Source organism: Microtus oregoni, unplaced genomic scaffold (genome assembly GCF_018167655.1).
Source record: "Microtus oregoni isolate MIOR12 unplaced genomic scaffold, Mior012 000023F_ref0000262, whole genome shotgun sequence".
NCBI classification, from domain to species: domain Eukaryota; kingdom Metazoa; phylum Chordata; class Mammalia; order Rodentia; family Cricetidae; genus Microtus; species Microtus oregoni.
In genome coordinates, this window is record NW_024543082.1 from 33,822,089 (window position 1) to 33,847,149 (window position 25,061).

Sequence of the window (25,061 nt, forward strand, 5' to 3'; positions counted from 1 at the left end):
GCTGGGAGGTGGCTCAGTGGAAGTGCACAGGGCCCAGACTCATCCCTAGGACCTTTGCGAATACCAAGTCTTTCTTCTTAATCACAAAACTTCACCCTCAAGAGCAATGAGTCTGGTGTTACTAAAAGGAAAGTCTTACAAGAGCACAGCTCAGAATTAATACAGTAAACTAGGTCAACTGAGGGCTCAGTGGGTATGCGCTTAAATATCTGAAGTTAACACAGTTTCTTCAAAAGTGTTTGAGATGATGTCATTAAATACACTTAGTACAACTGGAGAAAATCAGCTTGACACCAAAAATAACTATCACCTTTACTAAGCAAATAAAAACAAAAACTTCATTTATTTGCAATTTCCAGAAGGTAATATACATAAAAACTCAAAGCTGTATACAACAGATGTATATAACTAATCACATACACAAAATGAATATGTACTAGATTTTCAGAAACAAAACTTAAAATAAATAGCAATAATAGAACTTTGGAAAAAAATAACACATTTTAGTTGTGGAAAATATGATTCTTAATTATATACAGTTACATACGTAATAAAAGGCCATCTCTTTTCAGATTGCACAAAACTTGAGACCAGTAAAAGCATATCTTACGGCATGTGACACTATAATCCCAGGCTTGTTTGTGATTAACTCCAGGATAAAAAAACACTTACATTCATAATAGAGTAAAAGATATGCAGTGCTGTTTGAGAAAGACTGCCTTCTCAGCTCACATTGACCTGCAGTAACCCTACAAAGGCTATACAGGAAATTTCACAAAAAGAAATCTCAAATAATTATTGCACCCACTTTATGCTGAATCAACAGCCAAAAATGGGCTTCTAAGTAAACATGGTTGTCACTGGATATTTTTAACACTTTAAAGATCTTTCCTTTGTCCTGGAAAATACTTTTTACTTAATGACTAGCAATCTCAGCTCAAGAAAAAGCCAGGCAAAATGAAGCTAGCTTTGGCTTTCCTCTCCCCACGAGCGAGTTAATCAGAGACAGGAGTTTCCCGAGTTCCACAGACGCAGACCTCATCAGGAGGCCACCACATTATGCTCATTTACATAAACAACAGTAACAACACATCCATTTACATTATGGCACAGCCCTCAATTTTGAGAAAAATACATTTTAGGGAGCCAGAAAAATTGCACAAACCGTAGGAACAACCTGAAAACCTGTGGTGAAAAACACCAGTCTCTAGGGCAATAAAAAAATATGTGTGGGCTCAATACAAATATTTATATTCCGAACAGAAGCTAAGGTAGCCATTAAGCTGCTCAATACCAGCCAGTCACAGGTTATTTCAAAAGTGTCCACAGAAACTGCGACACTAGAATGCATAGAATACAGTGAAGATGCGGCTCTGGCTCTTCAGTCTGCGGCACCAGACTGAGCAGAAGCCCCACCCACGTCTGCACCTTAACTAAGTACTGCTGATCTCGCTCATCTGCTCCACCACCTGTCCTAGGATCTCATCCACCACGTCAACGTCGTAATTGACTTGCTGAAGATCCAGATCAGGCACAATCATAGCCAGCAGCTGTCCTACGTTGACTCGAAGAGAACGAAGTTTGAGGCTGCAAATACAAACAGTGATGGATTAGGTGAGTATTGCAATATAAATGACTTCTCTTAATGGGCTTAAAAATTAAGTGAAAATAAAAAAAAAATCTCTGTGCAATGATACAGAATAAAAAGAAAAGTGCAACTTCCCTCAAAAACTGAACTTGATTAACCAGTTGATTCATCAAATCTAGGCTAAATCCAAGTAGAATGTTTCATAAAACTAATGGATCTTGAGAAAACCTGGACTAGAAAAACACACACATTAGGTATTATTTCCAATTTTTTGTGATCTAGGAAGGCAGAAATATGCTAGTGAGAACACTAAGAACTAAAACATGAAACTTTGAATTCCACCTTCCCGTTGAAAAAAATAAACTGAATTGTTCTTTATGTTAGGAAAAAAATTCTGTGGCTAAATAAGTATCCAAAACTGTGGTTTGAATGTTGAGCAGGCTTTGTTAAACTGTGAGAGTTTTCTAAACATGTCCTTGCAGACTTAACTGTTAGACTGATGCAGCCCAGGTCAGAGAGAAGTTCCGACATAGTTCAGGGCAGTCTGTACAAGGGTCTAAAGGACACAAGTCAGAATGGAAGCCAGCATCAGCCTTCTGTCCCCCTTCCTGCCTCAAGCTCTGACTCCCATACATGAAAGATTATAACCTGGAAGCATAAACCAAACAAACCCTTTTACTCCCTTTTGCTTTCAGTCACAGAGGACAATAGGGTAATAATTTATTGTTTAGACTTGTAGCTCTTACAGAGGACCTATGTTCAGTTCCCAGTACCTATGTAGTAGATAGCAGAAATCCTATATCAAAAAGAACAAAACTCATCACTTCCACAAGATAAACAAAAGCCCAAACAAATATCCACTGATGTCTCAGTGAAGAGGATGTGCTAAAGACATGTCCTGGGCTACTTTTAGTAGAGTCGTATGTCATGGGTGAAATTCACCCCATTCTCAAAGATTCAGCCCAGTTTTCATTTTTTACCCAAAAACCCAAACCATTTTCTACAATGTTCCTTTTCTTAACCTTCCGTATGAGAAGCTCTGCAGTGACTTCTGCAAACAGTGTCTACTGCGCGTGCGCAGACAGGGGTAAGTAGTGTTGGTGCTGACAGCTCCAGTACCTTTCCCCATCCACACAACTGCTGGATTCCTCGGCATTGCTTGAGGTTGAAACATCTGCTCCTGCCTGCTGACTTGTAGACTTCAACTGTTCAATCTCAGTTTTGAGTTCTTCGCACTGAGAACGGACATGGGATTTCTCTATTTCCAATAAATGAACCTGATGAAAAATAAATTTTCATAAGCATAAAATTTTTTAAATGCAGTCCAAGTGGAAGTTTAAGATAAGAAATGTAAAAAACCACCGATGAAATTACCAGCGCTGAAACACATTCAGTACACATACACCCCAGCCATGTTTGTCTTTCTTTTCTTTAAGGGCTGGGGGGTACAGGGAAATCTACCACTGAGCTACAGCCCAGCACTCAGTCACCTTCCACCAGACAAGCCTCATTTACTGAGATTCACTTCTCTATCATGCTGTGGTGATGAAGAGTGTTAATTACACACTGTAAGTGGACCCTAGACAAGGGAAACATCAAGATGTTAATGCTGTCATTTGAAAAGGCTCTCATTTCATCCACTTAATATAATTAAAGCTACAATAAAAGCTTGCATTAACTTGTTTATGTTCTGGCTGGGTGGTGGTGGTGCACGCCTTTAATCCCAGCACTTGGGAAGCAGAGGCAGGTGAATCCCTATGAGTTCGAGGTCAGCCTGGTCTACATGAGATAGTTCCAGGATAGCTAGGACTGTAACACAGGTAAACCCCGTCTCTTTAAAAAAAAAAAAAAAAAAAAAAAAAAAAAACAACAACAACAAAAAAAAAAACACAAAAAAACCCCCACAAAAACAACAACAACAAAAAAAGAACAACTTGCTTATGTTTTATCATTTAACACATGATAATTTATCATTCAGAGCGCATATAGGGCTGGAAAGATGGTGCACTGGTTAAGAGCACTGGCTGCTCTTCCAGAGGATCCCACAACTATCTGCAATCTCCGTTCAAGTGAGCCTACCCCCTTCACGGACATAAAATTTAAAATAAAACTAAAACCCTAACTTTAACACTGGATGTAGTGGCATACACCTTTAATAGCAGTGTTTAGAAGGCAGAGACAAGTCTCTGAGTTTGAGGCCAGCCTGGTCTACACATCAAGTTCCAGGACAGCCAAGGCTACATCAGACCCTATCTTTAAGATAAAATACTCTGGAAATTTGAAGCAGGGCATATAGACAGACTACTATTCATATCCCAACAGCTAATATTTTCCTTTTTCCTCAGAAGAAAACCCCTTCAGTAACTGCACTTTCCAGGCACCAATAAGCCTGGGAGAACATAAACTCTGCTTTCCTGGAGTCTGGAAGACACAGGCGCCACCAGCTGATTCCGAGCTGTCTCAGATCACAACTGCACAGTAAGAAGTACACCAACAACATACAAGGAGCCTGTGTTTGAACTGAAGAGTCGTCATTTTATTTGGACTTTATCATGTTGCTTGCACACAGAGGTTCCCTCCATAAACTGAGGGTACTACTGGTTACCTCACATGGCTGTTAAAGGTGTGCTGGTTTTACATGTCACCATACCTAGCCATTGCACGTTGTTTTCTAGTACTCTCAACCCTTTTATACTGGTGGTGTGTGTGTGTGTGTGTGTGTGTGTGTGTGTGTGTGTGTGTGTTCAGTCAAGGAGCACAGGCTAGTCTCAAACTTACCATGCAGCAAGGAAGACCTGGAACTCCTGATATTTGACTCCATGTCGCAAGTGCTGGGACTACAGGTATTTACCACCACACCTGATTTAATGTGTAGCATTCATTTATCTATATCTTTATTTGATATTGGTGTGTGTGTGTGTGTGTGCATGCCCACGCAGGCAGAGGCCTAAGGCAGACATCTGGCGTCTTCCTTGATTACTGACTCTCTGCTTTCATTTACTGAGGCAGTATCTCTTGATGACGTTAGAGCTTGCAATCCCTGAATAAGCTGTCATACCCACTGGGTTTTTAGGTAGGTGGTGGGGATCTAAACTTATCAAAATGCTTCTCCATATCCCTCTGTTCTGCCAGGAGGCCCACCCCTCAGTTCAAAACCAAAGGAGTAAGAGGTAGTCAATAAACACAACTATTATTACATGAGTGTACTCCAACCTACCACATGTTGGATGTGACTACGTCTGCAGCTTACCTCACTCTTATACTGGTCCCGCTCCACAATGCACTTGTCCAGCTGTCTAAACACGTCATCAAGCTGCACAGCCATCTCATCCATTTCGCTTTTACTCTCACTAGTGGAACACTGGCTGCATTCCGTCTTCACTTGCTGCAGAGCGCTGCACTGTTTCTTCAGCCTTTCTATCTCTTCCAAAGCTTGCTGATACTGAGATCCTCCATGGTCTGGGCTTTCAGTTTTACCATTAATGCTTTCCAGTAAGAACACAGCGTCGGTCTCAGTAGACTGGTGGCAAGTCTCCTTCTTCATGCATTTGTCGTTCATCTCTAGTATCCTCTGCTGTAAGACTTTTATCTCATCAGTATACATGTGACACTGTCTCTTGTAATCATCTCTTTCCTGTGTGACCGAAAGCAGCTCACTTCTCAGTTCTTGGAGCTGACGGCCAGCATCATCTGCTGACCTATCCGAGGTTTCCTGAATCTCTGCTCCTGCATTTACACAGGAGGGCAGTGTCACTCTGTCGTTGGCTACAACCATCTCATCTTCAACACTTTCTTCCTTTTTAACAACTAAGCCCGGGACTTCAGTCTGAGTGGAGACAGCAGTGCCCTGATCACACCTGGAGGTGGAGGTGCTTGTTGAACTGGCCTTGGCACAAGCTTCAGGACTGCTGACAAGTTCAACCTGAACACCACTTTGTTCAATGTGGCTCTGTTCTGATTTAACTTCAATATCGTGATCTACTGAAGGTTTGGGGGTACTATTTTCTTCTAAAATGATGACATCTTCATCATCATCATTCCTGTAAGATGAATTTTCAAATGGAGGATTATTTAATCTCCGTGTCTTCACATTCAGAATTGAAGAACGAGTACTGAATCTCCGTTTCAGGCTGTAAGAAATTATATATAGAAAATGTGAGTTTGTAAGGCGTGGGCATGACAGAAGACAACTCTTCCTGCTAACAAGCAGTTTAGTGAAGAAAGGGCTCATCTGGCTCAGTTTGGGGGTATAGTCCATCACGGCAAGGAAAGCATGGCATCAGGAGGTCCCATGGATAGGGAAATGTGCGGCTGGGACCCTGACATCTTGGCAGAACAGGCAGAAATAGGACCAGATACATACCCTCAGATCTATCCTAGGGAGGTATGACTTCGTCATTCTCAGTCTTCCGAGACCTTGAGGTCATTATGCTAACAAAGGCATTGTAACAACTCTTAATTATCCTGAAATCTTAATACTTAGGTTGACTTCTTCAATATCACACCATTCAGTTCTAACATTACTTTCTCCTTTTCCTACTAGGACATAATTGACTATTAAGATCTCTCTCTTGGGCTTGCTTTCTTCCTTCCTTCCTTCCTTCATTTATTTATTTTGGTTTTTTGGGACAGGGTTTCTGTGTGTAACAGTCCTAGCTGTCCTGGAAGTCGCTGTGTATACCAGGCTGGCCAGTGCAGGGATTAAAGGTGTGGCCCACCACACCCAGCTAACTACTGAGATCTCTGTAGAGTATCTTCACATGTGGTTTCCAAGCACTATAATAAATACAAACCCCAAACAATGCCAACCACTCAGGGCCCTTCTTGGAACTGTGAGGGAATGACAATGACATTTTCATTTGACCATCCTTTTTCTCAATGATCAAAGGCAAACAGTATTCTCTATTATTTCGTTTTGAGAGTTAGTCTGATCCAAGATTTTCCCTGAAACATCGAGAAGGAATGAAATTTCTTGTCTAAAATCAGTATTGAGTGTGGCAGAGCCAGTAATAGCCCTAGGGGGCTGTGGATCCTGGGAACCCAACTCTTCCCACTGCACAGGGCTATGGCCATCAGTCCAGGCAGCTGTGTGCTCAATCTGTATGTGTTCTCCTTGTATAATACTGCTCGACTAGCTTCCTGCTAACTTCCTCCCACTGTATGATAGTTTCTGCTATCCTGCTCTCCCTTTCAGGAAAACCTGTACATAAGATGCTATACTGACCTATGTGCTTGCTTGACATAAGGCATAGCTTGTGCAAGATCTTCTGACCCTAGTTCTCCTTAGCTCATTCACCTTCTCATCTGCTGTCCACCTCCCACTTAGGGCCCCATCCCTGACGGATAGAGAGCCTGCTGGCCTAAGTCAATTTCATATAAAATGATTCTCCCAAATTAGTCTTCAGGCTGGGGAGATAGCGTAGGAAGTAAGAGTACTTGCTGTTTAAGAAGGAGGCAAGTTCCAGAACAGCCAGGATGGTTACACAAACAAACCCTGTCTCAAAAAACAAAAAAACTGACTATTTTGTTTTGTCTGAATGCTATACCCATGGAGGCCAGTAGGGGACACCAGATTCCCGAGACTAGAGATACAGATAGTTGATCTACTGCATGGGTAGCTAGTGCTCTTGCTGGCTGAACCATCTCTCTAGACTCCTGTCTTATGCCGCTTATGTCAGGGTGTTTTATAACAAGGACAGAAAAAATAATTAAGATGGGCACTGGCCATTTTAAGGTAGTGACTTTTAAACTACATACTGTTAACAGCCCCCAGACCTTAGCACAACTGACACCATGTTAAAACTTAAACCTAGCATACAGGCCCAACACCTGCCAAACAGGAACAAAAGACCTCATCCATCAAAGACCAGGTCCACAGTTCCAGGGTCCAGGAAAGTCCCCAAATGTACAAACGTCGTAGTCTGGCTTCTGTACTTCTGCTTCTTGCTAACTACACTTGCTAACTGAAGTGTACCAACAGGGTACGATTTCTATGCCTTGGGCACAATAGGGAGGTACTCCCACGACTAAACTACAGCCCTGGTTCTCCCATGCTTCTTGCTTTGAGATGGGTGGTATAGAGGCCCAGAACTCTCACCCTGTAACTCCAAGCAGACCTTGAACTAAATTTGGTTATCCTAGGAGCTGGAATTATAGGCTTCTGCCGCCAACCCAGCAAGAGGTAAAGATCTGATCAAACCACATAGTACATTATACACACTCACCCATGTGCATGTAAAATCTTGTTTTTCTCCACAAACAATAATCTTAAGGCTGGCCTCAAATGCTCCCCAAGTGAGCATGGGCTTGAACCCGTGATCCTCCACTTCCTGAGTGCTGAGATCACCAGTATGTGCTATTGTAACTCCTAGTTAACGATTTCTAGCTAACTTAAATATGTGGTTGAAGAAGTAGGGAGAATCCTTAAACTTTTCACATGGATGTGAATTGTAATCTCTTAGAATTGCATTAGTGCTACAGAAGAGTCGCCACTAACCTGCTGTTCTCGGGTTCAGACTGAGGTGAAACAAGGTTACTTATAAGCCTTGTTGCAAAGGAGCTCCCAACTTCTGGAAGATGTGGTCTTGAAACACTCTCCTTCACAGGAGAAAAGCTCTGACTTGGAACACTTGTTGTAAACAATATCTCAGGATTAATCTGTTGGAGGAAAAAAGAAGGATCTTAAAGGAACTATTTTAATGTGAAAGTTACCAAACACAATATACATGCAATCAGTGTTGCTTTTACCCAAGAAGATACTGAGACATATCCTAAGCATGTGGATTTCTTTTTTCTTTTTTTAAAGATTTATTTATTATTTATACAGTGCTCTGCCTGCATGCATGCCTTCGCCCCAGAAAAGGGCCCCAGATCTCATTACAGATGGTTGTGAGCCACCATGCTTTGGCTGAGAATTGAACTCAGAACCTCTGGAAGAATAAGCAGTGCTCCTAACTGCCAAGCCATCTCTTGAGACCCATATGTGTTTCTTTTGCTAACTAGGAATGGGTGAATGAACCAGTGAACTGATCCAGCCTGCTACAAGGGTAGCATGGTTTCACATCTTATTTTTTGTATGTATGCCCATGTTTGGTTGTGTGCGCACATGCGGACTCAAGCTTGTGAGGGCAGAGGCCAATGCTGGCTGTCTTCCTCATTCTCCACTTCATGACTTGATATAGGGTTTCACTGAACCTGAAGCTTGCCCGTCTGGCTGGAATGACTGGGATCCACCTGTCTCAGCCTTCCAAGCACTGGGATTACAAACATTCAGTACAAGCACCTAGGTGCTAGGCACCCGAGTCTCAGTTCCTCATGTTTGCACAGAATACACCTGGACAACTGAGCCATCTCCAGATCCACTGTGACAATGTTAAAGGGGAGGAGGAAAGCAAACATTCATGACAGACTGTAAGTGGCCCACAAAGGCAAAAGAGATTGCTATGCTGTCAACCTAATATACACATGACTTAGAAGATAAAACAAAAATACCCTTTTGAGAAATTGGAATGAAAGTAAAAATAATACTTTCAAACCAAAAGTAGTCCCATTATTCATTCTCCCACAGTCCCGTTCTCCCCATAACACTACACTAGAAAGCCCTGCAATTCAATTACAATTAAATATATACCCCCAAGGCAGAACAAAACTTCCTGCCCAAGAAATATTTACATTCAGCTAAAACATCCTGCCCATCCTACCCAGTTTATCAAGTTGCCTGGCCTCTACCTCATGACTCCGATCAGCCTCCCCCTGTACATATAGCTCTAATGGCAAGATTCTTTGAAATCCAATCCTGGCTGCCCATATACAAATGGGTGAAGCCATTCACCAGAGCAAAGACAACCTACTAGAAGCCATACCCTTAAAGAAAACTGATTCCATGGGACTAGAGAGATGGCTCAGAGGTTTAAGAGCACTGGCTGCTCTTACAAGTTCCATTCCCAGTCCCCACATGGCAGCTCATAACTGTAACTCTAGTTCCAGGGGATCTGACACCCTCGTGTGGACACACATGCAGGAAAACCAATGTACAGAAAAAGAAAAGAAAAAAAAGCTGACTCTCCCCTAGCACCACTGACCGTGATACGGGGCCCCTCCCCTTCAGGCTGGACGCTGTAGTTTAGTCTGACCTTGTGCAGACAGTCACAGCTCTGATGCACTCCTCTCCTCCTGCCCTCTGGGCACACAGTCTCCCCACCACCTCTTCCTTGACGTTTCCTGAACCCTTGGGAAAAGGGTATGATATTCACGTCCCATTTATGGTTGTGCACTTCAGACATTAGTCTCTTCATTTCAGCAATTCTGAGTTTCTGACAAGATTTGTAAAAGGTGGCCTTACTTGGATAATACCCCACTAAATATTAATTGGACAGTCTAAAGAAGCTGTTGGGCTAGGAAGACTTGGGGAAAAGAGCAAGAATGGGTACCAAAAAAAAGAGAGTAAGTTCAATAGGCTCCTTTCAATTGGTTATAAAAGTTCAGAACTTTATAAAATTAAGACAGATATAATTTTTGTATATAATGGAATAATGGAAGGCATCATTACCGGAGAGATCATTTCCAGTTGTCTGATCTTGTATTTCTCCTTGCTGCTTTAAAACAAAGATGAGAAATTAACATCTCGATATCGACCCTATTATTATTTCACAATCCCAATTTCAAATGATGTATCTATTTCACTACCAACTTATTCAAATATCTACAATTAACTTACTTTCAATTTTGTTATAATCAGTGGTGAACATTTGACTATGGAGTACCCATCCCCCCGCATTCTCTCCTTTAATCAAAAAAAAAATCTTAGTAATAACTGTTTGCCTGAATCACAGACCAAAAACAAAGATATCAAAGGCTTTTAAGTGGTTTCATTACTTCCAAAACCAGGCTAAAATTAAATAAATACTAGCATACTAGAGAGAAGGGTTGTGGTGCCTGCCGAGCAAACCTGAGAAACCAAGTTCTGAACCCAGGCCCTAGAATCTACATAAAAGCTGGGCATGACAACACATCTAACTTCAGGGCTGCGAACGTGGAGCCTGAAGGATCCCTGGCATTTGATGGCTGGCCAGTCAAGCTCAGTAACAAGTTTCAGCTAGTTAGAAGCCCAGCTCAAGAAAGAAGGTGGGAGAGCCTGGTGTAATGGTGCACACCTTTAATCCCAGTACTTGGGTGGTGGAGGCAGGAGGATTTCTGTGAGTTTGAGTACAGCCTGGTCTATATATAAAGTCTAGGCAAGATGGGGCTACATAGTAGCACCCTTCTCAAAACAAAAGCAGAGCAAATGAGGAAGACAGATGACACTGACCTGTGGTCTCCATGTACACATACATACAGGCAACATACACAAAAGATACATAAAAGGTTCTTAGCCTTCTATGTCCAGTTTATCACTGTAACCCTACTGTTCCCTATCCCACCTCCATTTCCTGTTTATCCCTAGTCACACTACTTAAGCTGTAGAAATGACTACGCACATACACCCTTACCACTCTGAAAAGATTGATTTCAGAAATGACCTCCTTCACAAAACTTACTGGTCCACATTGTATCTGCCTCCCCAAGTCAGAAGCAACTCTCCTTTGAGCTCCTAACACAGGACAGTGCCTTTTACAGATAGACTTCACCTGTTATGTATAGATGCTCTGTCTGCATGTATACCTGTGTTCCACATGTGTGCACTGCCCAAGAAAGCCGGAAGAGGATGTTGGGTACCCTAAGACTGGAGTTCTAGGTGGCTATGAGCTCCCACATGGGTCTAAGAGTCAAATCTGGATCCTCTAGAAGAGCTTTTTAACCTCTGAGCCATCTCCCTGAACCCAGGTCATCAAGTTCTCCTTGTTACTGTAGCCACCTTTTCTGTCAAGACGTAGGCTCCTAACAGGCCTGCTTCTGTACAGCTCATCTAATACAGCTCAATGAATGCAGGTCAGTAAACACGGCCCCACAGCACACGCTGCCCCAGAAGCAGCACTGCTGTGCTCACTACACCCCCATCACACCTGTGCCAGACATGACTGGGGCTCATTTCTCACCACACTCAGACAGCACTCACGTCTTTTTGTAGGTTTTTTCGTAAGTGGGATGTACTAAATCCTCATCTTCAGGTTCTTCTGGAACTTCACAATTTCTAGATTAAAAAAAAAGAAGGAAAAACAAAGATCACACGAGAATAACACATTAGCAGTCCTGTTCAAACACCTCCAACAGTGCTTTCTGCCTTTCCAGGAAGGGCATGACCAACATATGGTACCTGAACTGTGGGTCAGGGTTATTGTAGCAATACCATTTCTCTGGAAGCTGATCTATTCCATCTGGTAATTTTCGCCATTTTAGACAAGCATCACACTGAACCCATGTCTGATCAGGGCGCTTCCTTTAACAAAACAAGAACAAAATATTAAAATGGAATTAAGGACTCAAGTATTTCATTTATTTTTCTGCAGTGCTTCCATACTAAATATCTGCTTATTTCCAATCCTCAAAAGTGTGTGATAAAACTGTATTTAATGTATAATTAAGTTTTTAAATGCTGGCAACTTTCAAGAGGTTAAGGTCACATACCAATTTTAACAGAACAAATGTTTTCTTTAATCCTAGCCCTTAAAAAGTAAAAGCATGTCTATTAAGTTCCTGGCCACCCAGGGCTATAGTGAGGTCCTGCTTTAAAGAAGGCAGGCAGGGGTGGGGGTGGGGGAAGAAGATGGTGGTAGGGCGCACTTCTAATCCCAGCACTTGGTGGATGGCAGAGGTCAGCCTAGTTTACAGACTAAGTTCCAGTAAAGCCAGGGCTATAGAGAAACCCTGTCTTGAAAGATGAGGTATGAAAATGCAGGGGGAGATTGTCTTAGGAAGAGGTGTACATCCATCTAGAGAGATAACTCACTGGATAAGAGTACTTGCTTTCTTCTAGAGGACCCAGGTACAGGTCTCAGCACATACTTATAACTCACACCATCTCCAGTTCCAGGGCATCCAACAGTCAGGTGGAACCAGACACTGATGAGGTACACAGACATACTCGCAAGCCAAACACTCATATACTTATGTAAAAGAAAATAAAAAACTATGAAGACTCATTATACATAAGATTTTCTCTTTGTTTGAGATAGGGTTTCAACTCTAGACTGACTTCAAAGCATGTAGACCAGGGTGGCCTCAACTCAGAGATCCACCTACCTCAGTGTCCTGCATACTGAAATTAATGGTGCATGTCACCATGCCCAGCTGTCTTCAAGCTCTTCATCCTCTACTCTCGGCCCACTGAGTGCTGATCACACATCTGACTCACAATAACATTTGCCTGTGTATTTTGTGTGTGCACATATGACTGTAGAAGCCAGAGGTCACCCTCCAGGGTCTTTCTTTAGCAACACCATCCATCCTATTTTTTTGAGGCAGTTCTCTCGCTGGCCCTGTAGGCAAGGATTAGAAGTGCATGTCCCCATGCCCAGCAATTTCCCCTGGGTTCTAGGATCAAACTAAGATACTCACACTTGCCAGCAAGTACCTTATTGCTTGAGCTATCTCTCTGACCCTTCCCTCACCTTTTCAATGCAGTTTTTAAACAGTGGGTATGAGCATGGGGCAAACACCTTTCATCCTAGCACTTGGGAGGCAAAGTCAGAATATGCTTAGAGAGTCCTTGTTGCAAGCCACAAAAGCTGAATTATAGATGAGTAAGATGCTTGCCCAGGAGTAAGCCCAAGGCTTAGAGGCAGACCAAGTACTCTGTATAAACAAGGTCCTGTTAACATAGAACCTCAAATGAACTTAAGGCTTACAAAGTTTAAGAGATGAAACTAACCCAATAACCCTTGTTTCCTAAGATTACTGTTAGCTTTCCAAATTCAGACAAAGTTTTCCATGCTTTCAAGGGTACAGGCACGGTACCACGATTATTGTTGCCTCTCACTACATAGGGATTTTTCTCACTGTTCACTTATAGAATTAGCAGTATGTGCTACGTGTGGTTATATTTTGTTTGTACTCTAACAAATAAAGCTGGCTGGAAGATCAAAGGATGGAGTTAGCTACTAGTTAACCATAGATGTTTGGAGGTCTGTACAGACATACAGTGATATATACCTGGGCAGAGAAATATAAGGCAGGAGGAGACAGGAGGTCAGCCGTTTTCAGCTGAGAAGTTAGCAAGGGTAAGAGCTAGCTGGCTGTGGCTTGCTCCTTCCCCTGATCTTTCAGCATTTGCCCCAATATCTGGCTCTGTTTTTTTATTATTAAGACCAATTAGAACTTATGCAGTAGCTACATGTACTAATGAGCACATGCTAGGCATTACACTGTACAATTCTTTTTTTAAAAATTTACTTCATTGTTTCATTTTATGTATAGCAGAGTTTTTGCCTGCATGTATGTCTATGCATAACACGAATGCCTGATGCCCAGAGAGGCCAGAAGAGGGTGTAGGGTTCCCTGGGACTGAATTAGACTGTCATTGAGCTACTAGGTAGGTGGTACTGGGAGTCAAAAGATGAGTCCTCTGGAACAGTTCTTACTGCTGAACAATCTTCAGTTCCAGGTTCTCCAATGCCCTCTCCTACCAGGCACACAAGTGGTGCACAAAAACATACACGCAGGCAAAACACCCATACTTAAAAACAAATAAAGATGAAATAAATGATATCAACAGACATCAAGTCATTAATTTGGAGTGTGTGTATTTTCTCATATGAACCCTAAGTTTGTGGAAAGTCACCACTAAAGTATGCAGTGCTCAGTACTTACTGTATGTCTTCGACTGGCAAATTGAGAGGGTATTCTGCATGTTTTTTCACTTTCATTTCATTCCAGTAATCATTCAGCTTTTCTCCTAATGCTAGTATTGTAAGCCTTAAAAAAAACAAATAATAACATTAACTCAGAAAAAAAAAATAAAACATCAGTTCTAGATGGGTTTTTTTTTTTAAGATTTATTTTGTATAGTATTCTGCCTGCATGTATGCCTGCACGCCAGAAGAGGGCACCAGATCTCTCATTATAGATATAGTGAGCCACCACGTGGTTGCTGAGAATTAAACTCAGGACCTCTGGAAAAGCAGCCAGTGCTTTAACCTCTGAGCTATTGCTCCAGCCCTCAAGATCAATTAAGTAAACATAAAAATAATCAACAATGATTATAAGAATATTGCGAGTAAAAATAAAAAACTCCAATTGTATGACTAATAAATCACATGCAAGTACGCCACCTTTCTTTCTGTAAAAACCATTGTAAATTCCTAGATTTTAAGAGTGTGGGGACAAAAAGTGAGGGAAAAGAACAGGGAGACCTAGAGGTCTTATATGGATGACGCTCAGAGAAGGAAGAGCTCAGACACATACTATATAGTCTTAGAGTTTCTATTGCTGCAACAAAACACCATGACCGAAGAAAGCTGGGGAGGAAAAGGTTTATTAGGCTTATAGTTCCACATCACTGGAGGAAGTCAGCACAGGAACTCACACAGGGCAGGATCCCAGAGGCAGGTGCTGATGGAGAGGCCATGGAGGGGAGCTGCTTACTGACTTGCTTCCTATGGCTTGTTCAGCCTGCTTTCTTATAGAAACCAGGACCACCAGGTCAGGGATGGCACCACCCACCATGGGCTGGGTCCTTCGCCATCAATCACTAATTAAGAAAATGCCTTACAGCTGAATCTCGAGGAGGCACTTCCTCAACTGAGGTTCCTTCCTCTCTGATGACTCTAGCTGGGGCCAAGTTGACACACAAAATCAGCCAGTACACCTATGAAGGAATATACTGAGAGAACCAGAGGATCCTTGCATTTTAATCCCAACCAATAAATTCACAGCTTCACAGCCTTTTCTTTCGTTCTCTCCCCTCCCTCCCCAGTTTTCTTGAGACAGGGTGTCTTTACATAGTCCTGATTGTCCAGAAATTCACTACTCAGACCAGGCTGACCTTGAACTCACAAAGATCTGTGCACCCCTAGGACCCAGGCTTGATTCTCAGCACCCACATGGTGGCTCATAACCATCCATATTCTAATTCCAGGGAGCCAAAGCCGTCTTCTGGCTTCCACAGGCATTGGACACACAAGTGGTACATAAATATAGACTCAGACAAAACACCCACACACACAAAATAAAATCAACATACAAACAAGCCAAAAAAACAAAACAACAAAAAGTTCACAAATGGGTACTGAACTTAATGAAGTGCACTTCTCTGTGGATTATGAAGACACCTGATATTTTGGTTTTTTTTTTCAATCAACATGATCAAGATGCTGGTATTCAATATTGAAACTACCTGTCCAGCTACCGCTATGACACAGAAGGTAAAGGTATTTGTCGCCAATCCTGATGGCTCCTCAAGGTGTATGGTGGTACATAACTGATTCCTTGAACTTACTCTGACTTTCTTGTGAACACAGATACTTGAAATAAATAAATGTAAAACAAACTTAATCCATAATCTCTCAGAATATAGTCCCTTTGGCTTTACTAGCATTTCCTGCTATTTTCAATCAACAATAACAGATACCCACAACCGTCCTTTCACAATATGCCTAAGTTTATTATCAAGGTATATACACTTTCATAATAGCTTCCAAAGACTTTGTGAGACTGATAGCACGTATTCCTTAAATGTTGTAATTTAATAATTAAAATTAGTCCTGTTATCCTCTTAATGTTTTTATTTGCTGGACCCATGGGTTTTTTTTTAAATATTTTATGGCTTATTTAACTTTTATTTTATGTGCACTGGTGTGAAGGTGTCAGATCCCCCACAACTGGATCTTCAGACAGTTGTGAGCTGCCATGTGGGTGCTGGGAATTGAACCCAGGTCCTCTGGAAGAACAGTCAGTGCTCTTAACCACTCAGCCAACCATGGGGTCTTTTTTGGAGAGACCATCATTCTTAAATTTTTATTACATTTACTTTCTGTATGTGTCTGTGTGTGGTTGTGACTGTGTATATGTGCCATGATGTCCTTTAGAGGTCAGACAGTTTGAAGGAGTTGGTCCTTTCCAGCTACCACGTGGATCCCAGAAATCAAACTCACACCAGTAGGCATGGTAGCAAGTGCTTTTCCCAGACAACTCCTTGTCAGGGCCTCATTCTTTAATCTACCTTTACACTGATATTTGATTCTGCCCTTAGTGTTATGTATGCTTACATACTATCTCAAACGACAAGACTGTTGTCTGGAGGGTCCACTGTCAGTGTTATTTTTCAGCTCCAAATCCAGTCCAAGACAGTACTCGGTTCTTATTTATTTATTTATTTATTTATTTATCTCTTGGTCTTCCCTGTTTCTGGATCTTGAACTAGAACTTCTTGTCTGAAGGAAAGTGCTCCCAAAGAAGCCCCAGCTGTGCCCCGCTCGGCTGAGAGCAATAAAGACTACAGAGGCCCAGCTCAAGCAGAATCAGAAGGAAACTATACTACAACTTACAACTGGGCTAGAGACCATTCTTTTAATATTTTGACCAAGAATCTAGGTGGTTTTTTACCCTTGTTGTAAGAATATGCCTGAGGCTAAACTGGAAAGCTTCAGACTAATTTTGTTGGTAGGGGAGATTTCAAGACAGCTTAAAACAGGTGGGGTGGTGCACGCCTTTAATCCCAACACTTGGGAAGCAGATCTCACAGTGAGTTCTGTTCTCAAAAACAAACAAAAACCCAAAATGACAGCCTAATAGATGTCTGGTTGAAAGCATCACTCCAGCCCCTGATATCCTTATACCCAAAGAGTCTGGGATATTTGGGTGGACAGTTCCACCCCAAGCCCCCTCCTCTAGGAGTTGCCTTAGTCCAGACTCCACCTCTGAGAAAACCCACCAAACAGTGAACAGAGAGGCTCAAGACCACTCCCACAGGGTATTTAAACTGCCACCCAGAGAACAAACATGTAGTTTCCCATTCTTTCTTCCCTGTCTCCTCTCTGAGGGTCTGGAAGGCCACCCAGGAGTGCAGGCATCCATTAAGCCTGGGCTTTTTTAAAATTCAGTTTGATTTGGTATGACTTGTATTATTACATTGGCAGAGAAGTTTATTGGACTGTAATGGGTATAAGGATGTCAGGGTGAGACTTCCAACTAAACAATATTGACACAGTTATTAGTCACCATTTTGTTTGTGTGTTTGAGACAGGTTTTCTGGATCTCTCTAGCTGTCTTAGAAATCACTATGTACCCCAGGGTGGCCAGAACTCACAGAAATCTGCCTGCCTCTGTCTCCCCAGTGCTGGGACTGTAGATGTGTGCTACCATGCCCAGTTTAGCCATTATTATTATTATTATTATTATTATTATTATTATTATTATTATTTTGGTTTTTCGAGACAGGGTTTCTCTGCGGTTTTGTAGCCTGTCCTGGAACTAGCTCTTGTAGACCAGGCTGGTCTCGAACTCACAGAGATCCGCCTGCCTCTGCCTCCCGAGTGCTTGGATCAAAGGCGTGCGCCACCGCCGCCAGGCTAGCCATTATTCTTATGCAGATATGACCCAGCTATACTTTCAACTTGTAAAAAAATAAATAAATAAAAAGGTCTAAGAATTTTAGGAATTGTCTATTCCTAAAAAAAAAAAAAAAAAAAAAAAAAGCAACAAGGGAAAAAATGGATGCAAATGAATTTCAAGGAGGAATCAGGCTCCATCCCAAGCCTGCAGCGGAGGCAACACGGGGCAAAAGGAGTTGTTGAAACTTCTCCCTCAGCTAAAGGAAAGCTGCTGAGGCCAGCTGTGTTGCAGGAAGTCCCAGCATGGAGGCCCCACTGTAGGATGTCTGCCTTGGAGAGCTGCAGACAGGGTGTGGAACCTGCCTGCTTAGTATTGGCGTATCCACCTGTGATTGCAACACTTGGGAGGTGCAGGAAAGACTGTCAGAAGTTCAAGGCAGCCTAACTATACAGGTAGTTCAAAGTCAGTCTACATAAGTCTACCCCATCTGAAATATGTCCTCTGGTTAAAGGGATGGAAAGGTGAATATTCCAGCCATCTCAATAACACATTTCCTTAGAACATTAGCAAATAAATGGGTAACATACCTGTACTCATTAGTGTAGTCAAAATCTTGCTTATTATGAGTTGGCTTAAGGAAATTACATTCTATAATTCCAACCACTCCAACACCCATGTTGTTTGCCTGAAATACAATGAACAGCATTTCAGACATAACACACAATGTTCACTATACCCTTCAACTAAGATTTAGATCATAAACTACTTACTTCCTTATACTTTATATGACTCCCCTGAAATTTCTTGGTAAGTGCTTGGTATTTTTGTATGTTAATTCCTAGATATAGCAGAGTTTTCTTCCATACCCATTCCTGGCAAGCATCCATTAGATGAGAATTATGTGCAAATTGACACAAGGGAAAAGGATCACATCTACTGTGATGCGTGTTGTTTCCCAAGCACAGTCCTGCACACCGACAAACTGCAGCTCCACATCCCACCACCTCTAAAGCAACCTACAACGGATGCTTCAGTTTGTGGTTAATGTCTTCTCACCTGGCACAAACAGCAGTCTAAACGGACCATACAACCATGCTGTGCAGAACATAGAATACATGCTACAAGGAACTTAGACTAAGATGAAAGCTGGGTGGTGGTGGCACGCGCCTTTAATCCCAGCACTTGGGACGCAGAGGCAGGTGAATCTCTATGAGTTTGAGCCCAGTCTGATCTACAAAGTGAGTTCCAGACTCCAAAGCTACACAGAGAAACCCTGTCTCAAAAAACAAACAAACAAGAAAAAAAGAAAGAGAACCAAAATACTTGTGGGAAAAAAGAGAAAGAAAACACACCAAGTCTAAACTGTTAACATGTGCTCACACCAGCAGCCTATACTAAAATTGGAAGGGTACACAGGTTAACAAGGCCCCTGTGCAAGGGTCACATGCTAATTCCCTAAGAGCTCTATACTTTTTTTTAATTTTTATTTATTTATTTATTTATTTAATATTTATTTATTTATTATGTATACAATATTCTGTCTGTGTGTATGGCCAGAAGAGGGCACCAGACCCCATCACAGATGGCCGTGAGCCACCATGTGGTCGCCGGGAATTGAACTAAGGACCTTTGGAAGAGCAGGCAACGCTCCCAACCTCTGAGCCATCTCTCCAGCCAAGAGCTCTATACTTAAACAACAAACCTTAACAGGATAATTTATGCTCATAATTAATCACCAAATACCTAGAAAATGCATAGACCCTAACATACAGAACAAACTACATGGTGGGTTCTGACAAACAACTCAAAATAAATATAACAAAGAAAGTTATTTAAAGGGCAGTAATTCCAGGGCCAGAAAACTGGCTCAAGGAACAAGCCCCTGCTACCAAGCTTTACCTGTGGCTTCAAGTGGAAGGAGGGCAGTTCTAACTTACCAGCTACTACTTTTTGGGCTGGTTCCATGAGCACTAATAAAAACAACCAAGTTAAAATAACTAACAAACAGCAATTAAATTTATGCCTTTGGGCTGGAGAGATGGCTCAGTGGTTAAGAGCACTGGCTGCTCTCCCAGAGGTCCTGAGTTCAATTCCCAGCACTCACATGGTGGCTCACAACCATATATAGTGGGATCTGATGCACTCTTCTGGTATAAAGGTGTACATGCAGATAGAGCACTCATATATAAAATAATTATTTTAAAATATCATTCCATTAACAAGCAATCATGCAGTCGAGAGACTTGCATCCATGGAAGGTGTCCCGCTAGCACAGTTTGAGAGCAGCCTGAGTTATATAGTGAGATGGAGCCACCAGCACCTCCCTCCAAACAACTCAGCACAGAGATGCACTTCTGTGTCTGAGAACCACACTTTCTAATCATTCTTGGGCAACTACTTCCTGGTCCCAATTTCCAAATTTATAAAGTAAAACAAATTCTGTCTCCTCTTGTAGGAGTAGTGAGTATCAAATGACATGTGACTGTAGCAAATGCCAGGCTAATATTGCTTTTAAAAGACCTATGCCCAGCCAGGTGTGGTATACGTACCTTTAATCCCAGGACTTGGGAGGCAGAGGCCAAGGGATCTTTAAGTTCAAGGCCAAACTGGACTACACAATGAGTTCCAGGATAGCCATGGATACATTAGAGGGACCCTGTCTCAAAATGCAAATACCGCTTCCCACCTCAAAAAGATAAAAAAAAGCTAAAAGTCACGAACAAAAATATATTATTCTTTTGCTAAAAACGTTTCCTTTCCAAATATAAACCTTACCTTTAACTGGCATCCCACTTTTTCATAAGCTTTGATGAGTCTATTTTTGTGATACATCATGATTCCATAGTGCTCTTTATTTCTGCAGTTGAATCCAAAAGTAATTCTCACTGTTCTAGTCTTAAAACATTAAGGAAAAGTCTGAACATAACAGGTCATCCCTCCCCAATGACTCTCTGTGTGACATGAGGGCCTGCTTGTTGGGGTTTCTGTCCTCCCACCAGGTCCCACAGCCGTTTCACCCCAGAGAAAATCACACAGAGGTCTATATTAATTATAAACTAATGGGCCCATTAGCTCAGGCTTCTTATTAAATCTTGTTATTAAAGAAGGGGAAGTGGTATGGGACAATTCTGTATTCTGTCAATTATGTTTTAAATAAATGCTGATTGGCCAGTATAGGCGGGACAACCAAACAGGGAGTAGAGGCGGGTCAAAGAGAACAGGAGAATTCTGGGAAGGAGGCTTTAATCTTCTCCATATTGCTTAGCAAATTAAAGATTCATGTGGTCAGAAAAAAAGAGAGATATACAGTAAAGAGAGAGTCAAAGATGAAGAAAACCTCTAAATGGTTTACAGTGTATTAAAAATATATGTAGGCTAAAGGTTAAAGTCCTTAAAATAAAAAAGAAAGAAAGTAGTTGGGTGTGGTGGTACACACCTTTAGAGAAATCTCTATGAGTTCAAGGTGTGGTGGCACACGCCTTCAATCCCAAAGCTTGGGAGGCAGAGGCAGACAGACCTCTGTGAATTCAAGGTGTGGTGGTGCACACCTTTAATCCCAGCACTTGGGAGGCAGAGCCAGGTGGATCTCTGTGAGTTCAAAGACAGCCTGGTCTACAGAGGGAGTTCTAGGACAGCCAAATATATACAGAGAACCTGTCTCAAAAAGCCAAAAAGTAAAAATAAAAGAAATAGAGGTTAAAATAAAGCCACGTAAAGATGAAAAATACATAGAGAATCTGGATACTGTATGTTATTATGCTCTCTTTGAATTGTTTAAATGCTGAGGAAGGAGGAACAGTTGCTAAAAGATATTTGTTTATACATGCGCTAAATTAATCCAAGATAGGTATTTTTGAAAATACCTTGACTTCAAAATTGAAGTCAAAAGGTATGTTACTTTGGATAAGAGATTTTGCTATTGTTTCCACAGGAAATGAGAGGCTGGTGATTCATTCTGAATTAAGAAAAATCAGGTTTGATCAAGAAAGACCAACTGAGAAATCTCCACTAGGAACAGATGGCCCACATGTCTGAGTTCTACATCCAGAACAGATTCAAGACTGCTGCCTGAGATGATCAAGACTTATAGGATACTCCAGTCAGGACTTGATCATAATTCTAAATTTTCTTTAGGTTCCCATAAGATTATCAGTGCCCTCAACCAGCAGGAAGTAGCCTGGAATACTACGTCCACATTCCCCAAAAAAATTGCCTATGGATATTTTCTTTTGTGTTTAAAAAAAAAAAAAAAGAGGGGGAAGTGGTGTGTGACAATTCCGTATTTTGTCAATTGTGTTTTAAATAAATGCTAATTGGCCAGTAGCCAGGCAGGAATTATTGGCAGGACAACCAGACAGGAAGTAGAAGCAGGTCAAAGAGAACAGGAGAATTCTAGGAAGGAAGCCCATTTCTCCACAGTCCTGCCCAGACCACAGAAGAAGCAAGATGTGACCTACCCTGCTGAAAAAGGTACTGAGCCATGTGGCTAACATATACTAGAATAATGGGCTAATATAAGTAATAAGAGTTAATAAGAAGCCTGAGCTAATGGGCCAATCAGTTTGTAACTCATATATACTTCTGTGTGATTCTTTGAGACCTAACAACTGTGAGAACCGGGCAGGACAGAAACCCCAACAAGCAGGCCCTCATGTTACATCTCTGTATTACTAATTACTGGCTAGGTGGGTCTTCTTCTATAGGACAAAGGTCTGACTCTCAGCAACTACATGGCAGCTCACAATGATCTCAGTCCTAGGGGATCGCACACCCTACTGGCCTGGCCTTATTGGGCACCAGGCACCCACACAGTACAGATACACATGCAAACAAAGCACTCATACATATAAAATAAAAACATACAAATCTATTAAAAATAAATAAGTCCCAAAGTACACACAGAAAGAAAATCTGGAGATTAGAATTCCTATGGAAAGGGCTGGTGGGCTGGATCAGTGGGTAAAATGCTGGCCATTAGACTTGACAAGCTGACTTTAATTCCTGGGACTTCCTGCAAGTTCTCCTCTGATCTACATGCACCCACTAGGTACACACAAATGACACTGAATGTGCTCCACTGTGTTCACACAGCATGATAAAGAAAGGATACTAGGAATTTAGGCCGGTAAACATCCCGTTCAATGTAGGCAAGACTCTTGGAAACTAGCTGTGTCTTCACTTTTTGTCCACGTAGGATGATCTGCATTCTTGGCTTCAAATATAAAATACTGCAATAAGCCTGGAAAGGAACATAGCAAAATCTGTCCTTTCTAAAGCATTATTCACAGATTTATTCAATATTATTGAGATATGCATTTAAAAAGAAAGTGCTTCCTTTGTTAACAAACACCTTAATTCCTCGATAAAGTAATACAGAGTACAGAGTGGGGGTATAGTTCAGTGGTAAAGGTGTGCACTTCAATGTATGAGGCCCTGAGTTCAAACTCAAGTATCAAACAATAACAATACGAAATTATATTAGTTATTCTGACTTTAAGAGAAAGTTTTTGACACAGTCTCAAAATAGCACCTAGAACTCAACATATAGCGGAAGATGGCTTTGAACACCTGTCCTTCTGCTTATACCTCCCTGAGGAGTACTGCAGGACTGACCACCACACCTGTAAACTCCAGGACGCAGAGCCCAAGTAGGAGGCTCTCCACGTTGAGGCTACATAGTGAGATTTATCTCTAAAACTCGGGTGTCAGAACACAGTCCAGGAATGGAGTCGTGCAAGAATTCTACGTGCTTGTGAGAACACTCCAAGAAAACAAGACCCCAGTTCCCTCAAACACAGAACTGTTCTTGGAATGAGCTTCCGCACTCCTCCCAGGTGTAGGAATAGAGAGAGTTTACTTGGATTCTTTTTACTCATTATTGCTTGCTGTTATTAATCAACTAAATGTTTAGCCAGCCTTTACATGTCTCTATAGGAAAACGTGTTTTTGCCTCATGCAGCTTGTCCTTGCAGCTGTATACAGCTTGAACTAATGAGAATTTTTTGTTAGTTTGGTTTTCCAAGACAGATTTCTCTGTGTAGCACTGGCTGTCTTGAAACTTGCTCTGTAGCTGAGATATCCACCTTTCTCTGCCTCCTGAATGCTGGGATTAAAGGCCTGCTAACCCTCAGAATATAAATCATCTGAGGCTCTGAAGAAAGTTGGTTATTGCAATGAGACTTTAGTCTCTTCCTTTATCAGCTACCTTCTGCCAGGTCCCACCACTTCTAGAGCAGTGACACTCAATGGCACGGAGACCAGTGAACAATGTGCTGACCCACAAAGATACTGACACATTGCTGAATCAAAGTTGTCAAGTACCATGTATAATATATCATCTAAAATTTTTTGTTGTTTGTTTTTTCAAGATAGGGTTTCTCTTTGTCACTTTGGCTGTCCTGGAACTTATTCTGTAGACAAGGCATTGCACTCACAGAGATCCAACTGCCTCTGCCTCCCAAGTGCTAGGATTAAAAGTGTGTATCACCACGCCTGACTTAATTTAAAATCTTTAGAAAATGATGAGAAAACAAAGCTGTGGCTTATGCCAGCAAGTTTGTTAAGCAGCACAGGGTTCCATGTGCTGTTTATCAAGTTTACCAAGCAGCACAGTGTCCCATTTGCTGTTGCAGAAAAAAGAAACAGGGTCAGCACCAAGTTAATCATGGACTAATGTGCAAAGGGAACACAGGATATTTCAAGTGTGTCACAGACCAGCATACCTTGACTCCCTAGAGGCCATGTCCCCAGTCCTAGATCAGACCTTGTCAAGTCTGCCCTTGGACAAGGCCACAGCATGCCCTTTGTCCTTTCATGGGAACCTCTCAAAAAGTCTTGGATTGCCTGCTCCCCACCAGGAACCAGCAGTAGTGGCTGACACCTACACCCACCCTGTGAAGGAGAGGGTGGAGATCAGAGTTCAAGGTCAGCTTTGGCTAACAGCAAGTTTGAGGCCAACATGTGAAGAGACCCTGCTTCTAAAGAACAAAGGGGAGAAGAGGAGTTGATACGAGCAAAAGACATTGTATACATAGATATATTCTTAAAG

General features: G+C 41.8%; 1 protein-coding gene across 3 annotated transcripts in view; it reads right to left on the bottom strand.

Moving 5' to 3' along the window:
- Positions 1-324: 324 nt before the first annotated feature.
- Positions 325-25,061, bottom strand: part of Morc3 (MORC family CW-type zinc finger 3) — a 48,274-nt gene continuing 23,537 nt past the window's right edge. For 2 of the 3 annotated variants that reach the window (XM_041673316.1, XM_041673318.1), the window contains 11 exons: positions 23,124-23,252; positions 20,789-20,908; positions 18,601-18,698; positions 14,333-14,437; positions 11,841-11,963; positions 11,643-11,717; positions 10,137-10,182; positions 8,085-8,245; positions 4,839-5,718; positions 2,708-2,865; positions 325-1,587 (listed from right to left, as the gene is read on the bottom strand). In XM_041673316.1, the coding sequence (XP_041529250.1) occupies positions 1,434-1,587; positions 2,708-2,865; positions 4,839-5,718; positions 8,085-8,245; positions 10,137-10,182; positions 11,643-11,717; positions 11,841-11,963; positions 14,333-14,437; positions 18,601-18,698; positions 20,789-20,908; positions 23,124-23,252 (2,049 nt within the window). In that variant the 3' untranslated portion in view covers positions 325-1,433. The remainder of the gene's footprint in view (positions 1,588-2,707; positions 2,866-4,838; positions 5,719-8,084; positions 8,246-10,136; positions 10,183-11,642; positions 11,718-11,840; positions 11,964-14,332; positions 14,438-18,600; positions 18,699-20,788; positions 20,909-23,123; positions 23,253-25,061) is intronic. The other variant, XM_041673317.1, reaches the window with a different exon arrangement.